General features: G+C 33.5%; 1 protein-coding gene across 1 annotated transcript; it reads left to right on the plus strand.

The window, feature by feature from the left end:
- Positions 1 to 1,318: 1,318 nt before the first annotated feature.
- LOC25484968 (uncharacterized) lies at positions 1,319 to 9,762 on the plus strand. Its single transcript, XM_039829893.1, has 12 exons — positions 1,319 to 1,773; positions 2,001 to 2,314; positions 2,391 to 2,468; positions 2,575 to 2,677; positions 3,310 to 3,398; positions 4,262 to 4,373; positions 5,682 to 5,735; positions 5,803 to 5,851; positions 7,198 to 7,298; positions 8,685 to 8,800; positions 8,921 to 9,362; positions 9,466 to 9,762. Exons 1-11 carry the CDS (start codon positions 1,432 to 1,434, stop codon positions 9,258 to 9,260), a joined length of 1,698 nt encoding a protein of 565 aa, XP_039685827.1. The 5' UTR covers positions 1,319 to 1,431; the 3' UTR covers positions 9,261 to 9,362; positions 9,466 to 9,762.
- Positions 9,763 to 9,990: the final 228 nt, after the last annotated feature.

A 9,990-nucleotide genomic window follows, 5' to 3' on the forward strand; every position in this document is an offset into this window, starting at 1 on the left:
CAAACATTACAAAAATAATATTAGCACCAAATTAAAATAAATTAAAACCTAGTTTGATAAAAAAATAATAATACGTAAAGGTGTACTATACATTATATAAAGCCAAATTTCCCTCAAAAAAAAAATTATACAAAGCCAAATTAAAATAGTAGTATGAGCGAAAATAATTACTTTACATCATTGAATGCAGTGTTTTTTCTTTTTCAATGAGCTTATTGATATTTGATAGCATTTTAGAAGAATCTGAACAATAACAAGTGGATTCAACAGCTGATGTAAGGCAGCAGGATGGCAGCAGAGAGTTTGGCTGCCGAGAATCCAAATCCCTAATGGATTGTACTTTGAAATTTCAATATAAAAATAAAATTATTGCTATGAATCTTTGTTATTAATGAAATGTTATATATATCCTTAATCTTATTCTTTTAAAAAATATCCTTAATCTTATTGTTATGATATAAAATTATATTTAGAATGATGAAAAAGCAGCGTAAATTATATCCTTTTTATTGCTAACGTTTGAAAATTATGAACAATGTTTTTTTTATAAAATTTTGATTTTGATTAAAAGAAGTAAAAATATAATTGATTGTTGCTTTCAAACTATAACAAACCACACTAATCATGTTTATCTATTTCAATGACATAAACAATATTACAAAAAAATATAATCTAAATTCTTATCATTTTAATGACACCAACAACAATTATTATTATAGAAAAATTACTTAAGGCTATAATTGAGAAAATGAAAAAGCCATATCGTGTTTGTTGCATTTTTATTTTTATATTTGAATTTACTCTTATCAATTTGTTATATGTGTTATTTGCATTGAAAGTTGAGGGTAATTTATGAAGAAGAATAAATATCCCAAAAGAGGCTATTTTCTTTGTATCTATGTTATATACTATAAAGAAAATAGGGGGTTTTGGGATGATTTTTTTGGTCATTCTATTTTCACCATTTTGCAAAATTGATCCTCTGTTTTAAAATCGACAGTTTTGGTCCCTCTATTTAATAATTTGTCTAAAATATGGTGATATAACATGTTTTAAATGAAATTTTTAAAGAAATTTTCTTAAGATTTTTCATCGATGTTAATATTTTATCATATTCACATTATATACTACGACATTTAAAACCTATCAAATTACTTTTTTAATTAAAAAATATGATGGCGGAACCATCGAATTTTAAACCAAAGGAACCAATTTTACATAAATATGAAAATAAGGGGATTAAAGCTGCAATTAAACCTTAAAAATATGAGTTAAAAGGGAAATTTGACGAGACAACCGTAAAAAGCATATGTTGGGCGGTGAAAGAAGAAACACGAAAAATAATCATCACTAACATCTCAGATACATACATACAATTACGAACATTGCTTTGATTCACGAAACTCCTCTTCTCTGCTTCAGCATCCCAAAATGGGCGACAAACGCAAGAAGCACCGTCGTTCGCGTGATTCAACCTCCCCTTCTTCATCCTCTCCCTGCACTGACTCCGATTCCGACTCCGACCACTCTTCTCGTCGCCGCCGTCATCGCCGTGAAAAGGAACGACGCAGAAAAAGCGACGGAAGCTCCAAACGTGAAAGAGAGAGCAAGAGAAAGGAAAAGAGAAAACGGAGAGACAGAGATAGGAGAAAATCCAAGAGGCATCATCACTATTCCGATGACTCCCAATCTTCCGAAGATGAAATTCATCCCCAAATCGCACTCCGTGAAATGATGACTGAGTTTCCCAATGTTGGCAACGATTTGATGCAGGTATCAACATATTTCGCTCTTTTTTTAATTTAAAAATTTAATTTTTAGGGTTGTAATTGTTCACATGATGAAATGTATATTTATGCAAAAATTATACCCTTAAGTGAGATTTTTTTAGCAATTGGTAGCTTAATTGAATGAATTTGAACTTTTATAATTTGTACAGTAATTGAATGAATTTTGAGTCTTTTTTTTTTTTTTTTTTTTTTTTGTGATGTTGTATTTAGTTATTGCAAATGATTGATAATGGACAAGCTGTGGACATAAAGGATATATCAGAGAAATCTCTAGTGAAGCATTTAAAGAGGCTTTTCATTTCCTTAAATCTTAAGGAAAATGGGGATAGAGTTTTTTTACTTCCTTCTAAAGCCTCCCCTACTTTAGATGTTGTTGGTCCTCTAATTCAATCTATGCATCCTGGGAATGATCAAGCTGATCCTTCTGCGGAATTTCCCGAAACATGTTCGGTTTCAGCTGAGCAGATGGTAGATGACCATTCGACAGAACCTCCTGAGGATCATTCTGTTGGTCCTAGAAAAAGGTTGCCATTCTCTTTAGTGATTTTGTTGAGATATTTTTTCTTTTTAATAATTGGTTAACTTGTATTTTATGCGCAGGGTGATTGGCCCTGCAATGCCGTCTGCTGAGTTACTTGCTGCTGCTGCCAAATTAACAGAAGCACAAAATGAATTCAGGTACCGATGTCTGAAAGTGTTTTTTTTTTGTTGACTGTTTTCTGGCCTGGTTGTCTTAGTTCGTATCATATGATGCTTCATGACATTTTCAAACTCATGTCTTTAGAGAAGCTGATTTGGACGACGATACTGAACTATTTGTGGGACCTCCACCTCCTGCTATGGTTTCTGAAGCAGAATCAGCTAACGAAGCAGAACGTTTTGAAGAGGTATTTAATCTCACTTGTTATCGATTAGGATCAAATTGTTGTTTGTTCTTCAAGTGTTAAAGTAAAATTGGGTTTAATGATTGATAGCATGGTATTTCAATTGTAAGTGTAGAATTTATTTGAGGAACATGAGAAAGAACTTTAATTTGGTGGTATATGCTTTTTACAGTCTCCTTGATTATGTAGCCATTGGCTTCCTTAAGTTGAAGTGAACTGCATGTCCATCCAGTTTAATGTGGTGGCATTATCTGATTTTTGATGATGCATTAAGTTGGATTAATCTTTAATAGCCAGACATGTTTTTGTTTTTGTTAAGGACATAATAGTTTGGTTCCCTCTGGTGATGGATTCCTTAGGGGATTAGTTTGATTATCTGAAGACGAGGATCTTTATATAGTTTTTTTTTTATTATCTGTTTATGTTTGGTTTTTCCTTTTGACAATTGATCATTTGAGTTTTTGCAATCTCTCTCTCTCTCTCTCTCTCTCTCTCTCACAAAAAAGAATTATCAGGGGGGAAGCTTGTTGATTCTCAGTTTACTTGTTCCTGTTGATTTATTACTGAATTAAATTGTAGATATTTATTTTGTAATTGAATGTGGAAGTATTAGTAATCACCTGTTCATGTATCAGGTCACCAGGATAATGGAAGTTGAGATCAACAGCCCATATGATGTTCTAGGAGTTAACCATAATATGTCCGATGGTAACATAAAGAAAAAGTATGCTTTCCTTTATCTGTTTATTTTATTGACCAAAGCAATAACAGTTTCTGGCAATATATTTTGATAATAATCACTCTAGAAACCGATTCAACTGTCTCCACCCCCCAGCACACTTAATTGGTATATGGTTGTTGCCTGAAAAGTTATTAAGACTGTGTTTGTTTGAAGTGATATGAAATTCTTCCTGAGAATGTGAGCTTGGGAATGTAACATTCGCATATTTGGTAGATGTTATAAAGAAGTATTCTTGGATGTTATTTAAATTCAACATGTATTTTTCCCAATTTCTATTCTCTTTTGCAAGTTGGAAATCTTATACTCCCGCGGAAATAGAGCAGAACTTATTTTTTACTTTTCTAATCATAACTTCCCACTTTCTCCCTTATTTGACCTCATCTTTAAAAAAATATATTTTTGAGCTAAAGTTTTTAAAATAATCATAGGAATAAGAAGTACTCATACAATCTTTGTGGCAATAATATTCTTGTTGATAGTATTTCCGGGAATATAAATATATGCCTTGAAACAAACGCCCCTAAGTTCTTGTGAAAATCTTCTCAATTCAAATCATCGTTATAATGTTATGGTCAAAGTATAGACAATAGTAACTTGTTCCAAACTTAAGACATGATTTTACTGCAGTAAATAAGGTATTCAAAACGTGACTAGACATAACTAATTTGTTTTTGACTTTGAAGTATCTGCTTGGAACTGAAAAGGAAAAACCACTAAAATATGTGCCGTTCTATATTCTATACAAATAACAACAAAAACAACCTAGTATTATGCCATCATACAACTACATTTGACAGGATTTTACATTTATTTTGTCTAATCTTGTCTCTTTTAATTTCTCTTAGGTACTGGAAGATATCACTATTAGTTCATCCAGATAAATGCTCTCATCCACAAGCCAATCAAGCATTTATTAAATTAAATAAAGCTTTCAAAGAGTTACAAGATCCAGAAAAGGTAAGCCTTGCAGGAGATTTGTTTATTATTGAAGTTAACGTAGCTTTTGGTTGGATTTTAGGTGGGTTTAATGTCTTTCTTTTATTGACATGTACTCAATTAATCACTTTATCTATACCTTTAGGAGTTCCTAGGTTGGTTGTTATCAATGGAAGGAAAAATATAATTTGTATTATTAACTGATAAAGAAAATTAGAATACAACACTATCCATTATTGAAGTCACACATAGGAATTAGGTAATTAGAAATTGAACTAGGGAGATTGTTATCTACATTTCTAAAATATAAGTCACACATATCTACCTTTAGGCCCTGTTTGGGTAAGTGCTTATAGCATAAACACTTATTATGTATAAGCTATTTCCATAACGAAAGATAAAATAAAGTCAAACTAAAGTCACACATAGGAATTAGATAATTAGAAATTGAACTAGGGAGATTGTTATCTACATTTCTAAAATATAAGTCACACATATCTACCTTTAGGCCCTGTTTGGATAAGCGCTTATAGCATAAACACTTACTATGTATAAGCTATTTCCATAACGAAAGATAAAATAAAGTCAAACTTTTTTTATATAAGTTGCAAGTTATTTTCATAAGCTATCTGGAAGAGATTTTGGAAATAAGTTGAAAGCGGATTATGAACATGTCATAAGCTGTTTCCATAAGATCTCACAAGCAGTCTCACAAGTGTTTATGTCTGTAGATAAGCTCAAATAAGCTAATCCTAACAGACCCTTATTCTATCCGAAGTCCTATTATCTAGGACTTATAATTTGAAACCTCTTTTTTGTTTTGACTCTTTCAACATTATACATCAAATGCTTCTGATCCTGGGGAGCTGATGAGATATGACAGTGGCAAGGACCCTGAATGCTTGAAATCATCGAGTTTACTGAAATTCATTTGCAAAGCAGAACCTGTGTATTTGAGTAATTAGTAAATTAGGGCAACGTTTGGCTGGAATCATTTGAAAAAGGTTTTAGCATTTGCTTGCACTTGACCCATATTGTTACTTCCTTTCATGTTTGATGCCACCAAAAGTATGGGGAATAAGGGATTAGTTTGACATTAAACATGGAAGTTATATACCTCTTCAGCGTTTATTTTTACATATAAAATTTCTGAAATTTAAAATGATGTTTTATTTTGGCATCTGATTTTTTCCTCCACAAATCCGTTGTTCTCATGTTTGACGTCTAATCAATTGGATTCTTTGTTTTATTCCCGATCTTTCAATCTGCAATGCAATGTTGTTTGATTGTTTAATATCAATTGACAAGGATTGTGTGCGCTTTGTGTAGCGGAAAGAAATGGATGAGAAAATCAAACTCAAGCAAGAACAGGAGGACTTAAAGGTAATTTGAACTTACTTGTCTAATGGTGCTAGTTTTGGAATCCTAATACCTTCACACATGACTGCAGGCTGAACTTAAAGTCATGCGAGAGGCTGCACTGTGGAGAAGATCTCAAGGTGAGCTTTTGCAATGTTGATGGGCTTGTGTTAGGAATATGATATAGAAGTCATTCATGTGTTTTATCCAACAGTATAGCTTTTTGATGCTGTTGGTTCAGGCAAGGTTATTCATTTTTTCTGCATAAAGTGCCCAACATTACTATGAGTGATAGGAACTTATGTAGAGGAAAAAATTGGAGTTAGGACGGGAAAGTCAGAAGAATAACAATAGACACAATCAATCGTAAGATTAAGATGTTATGCTTGTAATAAAAGGACATTAAAACTTGTGATGATCGGTTATGCCCAATTGGTATGTGCTTGTGCAAGAATGGATCAAACCATGGAGAGACTTTAGCCCCCATTTCCCAAGTAAAATGTGAAAGGGGGTAAATGAAGAGGAAAATGAATTCAGAGCAAATGCAAATGCAAATTATCTTGGAAGATGTTATTAGGTTTAACTCATCCTTACAAAACCGGCTTTTAAGGTGAGGGGCCACTCTATATAAACACTAATCAAGCCTTATCTTTAATCTACGTGGGACTTAATTTTTCCCACTGCCTCAGGCCCGACACTATTGGGCTTGGCTGTGTGGATGTAAATGGAGTATATTGTTTTTTTGGTTTTAACTCATCCTTACAAAACCAACTTGTAAGGTGAGGGGGCCACTCTCTATAAACTTTATCTGACCTTATCTATGCGGGGCTTGGTTTTTCCAATAGATGTTCTAACTTATAAGGGCAACCTGCTGTTAGGAGATGTTATAATTGACAGTTAATGTTGAAGATTACATTTTCTAACACAACAGTTCTCCATTTTTTTTATGAAAAAAACATGTTTAATCTCAAAATACAAATATTAATATTATTTGGAGGTTGTAAAAAACATATTTAGAGGTTGTAACGAGTGAATCAGTGGAGAAGTTTTTCTATTTGTTTTAAATAATACATCTACCTCATTATAGTCGTTAATAGAGGTTAATCACACATATTAGAAGCCTTCTTTTATTCTTTCTTTGTTGCCTATTGTGATGATCTAACCTTTTACCGATGGGAGACGGTACTTTACTATATTATCACATGTCAATTAATTAATTAATTAATAAATAGAAATATTCCTGATAATTTAGTAATGATAGTGTTTAATTTGTCGTGTTTGGAATGATATTGGCATGCTCATTTCCCTTCTGGTGCCGAGTAATTGTCTTGTCTTGTGACTATACAAGGTTGCTAAGTGGTCTGGCATGACATAACATGCCCTTTTAGCATATGGATTAATGATTTCTTAAAAAAAAAGGAGGGACGTGTTATTGGGTGCTGTTACGTGTGTACTTTGCTATCTGATTTCTAGGAATCTATGACAGGTATATCCATGGAGGGCGATGATGAGCTTCTGGCACAGACAGAGGTTAAAGTGGATCCCAAAAGAGATGAATGGATGACAACACTGCCTCCGGAGAGGAAAGTAAGTACTGTCAATTACTTTTGGCTGTTATGCAAGCTTTATAAGTACAGTAGGAGACAAGAAGTTTGAGAAAACACAACCCTTGTATATGATATATAATAGAGTAGTGTCAAAATGTAGTTTAAGTAAGAAATTATAATACAATAGAGTTATATAATATTTAGTGAATGGTGGGTCATATTGAATTTTGGAATTTTCTGGGTCAGTTTAGCTTAGCTTTCTATAGAATTGGTCTTGACAAATTCTGGTTGACTTTGTAGTTTGTATGTACCAGTTAAAAGTTGTAATCTAGCTTGGGTTCATATTGGGTCTTAGTATTTATCTTGCGTTTTCTTTTTGGGTTTTAGCTTCTACTAGTGTTATGTTGCTAAATCTTTGAAAGGAATAGCCTTTAATATGTTTTTTGTTCGTGTAATATACTAATTTTTTTGCTTTAGTCCATATAATGTTTCCCTTGAAATGATCCATATAATATATTTTTCATTTTAGTCTTTGATATTTGTTTTAGTCCTTGTACTGTACTTTTTTTCTTGTTTTAGTTCCTGTAATATAATTTATTTATTTTCATTTGAGTCGCTTATCATATGTATGAAACTGTTGGAAATTCCGCCTTTATTGTTGTCCGCCCCTAGTCGCCTAAATTGCAGCCTCCAACACCTTCATTGTGTTGGCTTTGAGGGGGTGGATTTATTCCCACATCGGATAGATAACACTCTTGAGAAGAGTTTATAAAGAGGAGGCACTCCTCACCTTACAAGCCAGTTTTGTAAGGATGAGTTAGGCCCCAAATTTTAACAGAAACGATTTAAATATTATACCATAAGTTACGCGGTTTAAATATCTTGGAGCCATAGTGCAAAATGACAGAAACAGGGGATGTAAACTATTGAATTCAAGCTGAATGGTTGAAATGAAGGAGGGTCCCAGATATTATATATGATACGAAAGTATGACTCAAGTTGAAGGAAAAGTTTTATTGGACAACTGTAAGATAGGCGATGTTGTATAGGACAGAGTGTTGGGTTATCAAGAACCAACATGAAAATAAGGATGTTGCGTTGGATGTGTGGGGGAAGACTAGACAGGATAGGATTAGAAATGACCACATTAGAGAGAGAGTTGGGGTAACACCTATAGTAGAAAAGATGGTGGAAACTAGGCTTAGGTGGTTTGGCCATGTAGAGAGAAGACTTGTAGATTATGTAGTAAGTAGAGTAGACTAGATGGATAGTAGTCAAATCACTAGAGGTAGAGGAAGACCTAGAAAAATTACAAGAGAGACCATTAAGAAAGATCTAGAGATTAGTGAGTTGGATAGAAATATGGTTTTTTAAATAACTCTGGATATTTTGGTAAATAACTGGTTCATGTATTTATGCACTTCAGCCTGGTGGTGTGAGCATGCAATCGACCCAATTTAGCCGGGGCACAAAGGAAGGTAGAGGAGACACTAGTATTTGGACAGACACCCCGACTGACAGAGCTCAGAAAGCAAAGATGAAGTATGTATCTTCTTCCATCTAGAATGTGATTTGGTTGATGGTTTTTCCTTTCTTTCAAACTGTATAATCCACTTCATGATTACAATAGCTTTATGGAAACAAATGATTTTTACACTGCAGTTATTTGGAAGCATACAATCAGGCCACTGCACTAGCCTCAAACGAAGAAGAAAAGAAAAGGGCTAGTACGGATGCAGATTTGGTGGACAAATATAACAAAGCAAAACGATCAAAAACGTTGGTGCAAAAACATCGAGAAGAGGTTGCTAGCAAATCCAAGAAAAAGTCCAACCAACAGACAGATAAGGGAGAATGGGTGGGTCAACATCCATGGAAGCCATGGGACCGTGAAAAGGATCTGGGAGCTGGGAGGATGAAAGTAAAACTTGATGCAGAAGGCATGTCTGAGGGATTATCTTCAAGGTTTAATTCTGGAAACTTTCAAAGGAACTTCCTTTGATTCGATCAAGAGTCAGTTTGCATGTCATCTGTCAATCACTTTGTCTGGTCAAAGATATGTCCAACAAGCTTCTTGGAGATTGGATTATTCATTTTCCAGATGGTCAGTTTCTCTCAGTCTCATTCATCATGCATATTATTTTTATTTTATATTCTGGATTAATTCTATCAGAGGCTGATTCCCTTTTTGACACATGTATGAGTAGGTGCTGTATACAATCACGTGCTTCAAATGCAATGTAGAGTTCTGATTCTGCAATTGGCTCGAGTACAATTTTCATTAATATACAGATGTATATCTTTGAAGCATGTTTATGTGTAGTATTTATGTTTGTCGCACGTGGTTATAGCTAGAAAAATAGTGAAGATAGTATGCGTCTGGTGTAAAGTATATATTTGATTAACTGGCTGTGTGGTTTTACTGTCATCGTTGGTCTTAAAAAATATCACTTATATACTACACTACACTGCATATGGTTCCAAGTATTAGATTCTCCACCTCACGTTTTTCACTGTTTTACTAATATAATCCGTTTTCCAAACTCAACATAAATTGTTGATGTGGCTGCATTTGATAAAATATGGACAATTTACAAGTCAGTCATAATGTTTAATTTAATTTAATGAGAGCTGTGCAAACCACACTATTATACAGTTATGGTTATCCAGTATGAACTTGTAAAACAATTTCAATGAACTTGTTTTGACAGGTACAAGAAATTGCAATTGCA

The sequence above is a fragment of the Medicago truncatula genome, chromosome 1 (assembly GCF_003473485.1).
Source record: "Medicago truncatula cultivar Jemalong A17 chromosome 1, MtrunA17r5.0-ANR, whole genome shotgun sequence".
NCBI lineage: Eukaryota > Viridiplantae > Streptophyta > Magnoliopsida > Fabales > Fabaceae > Medicago > Medicago truncatula.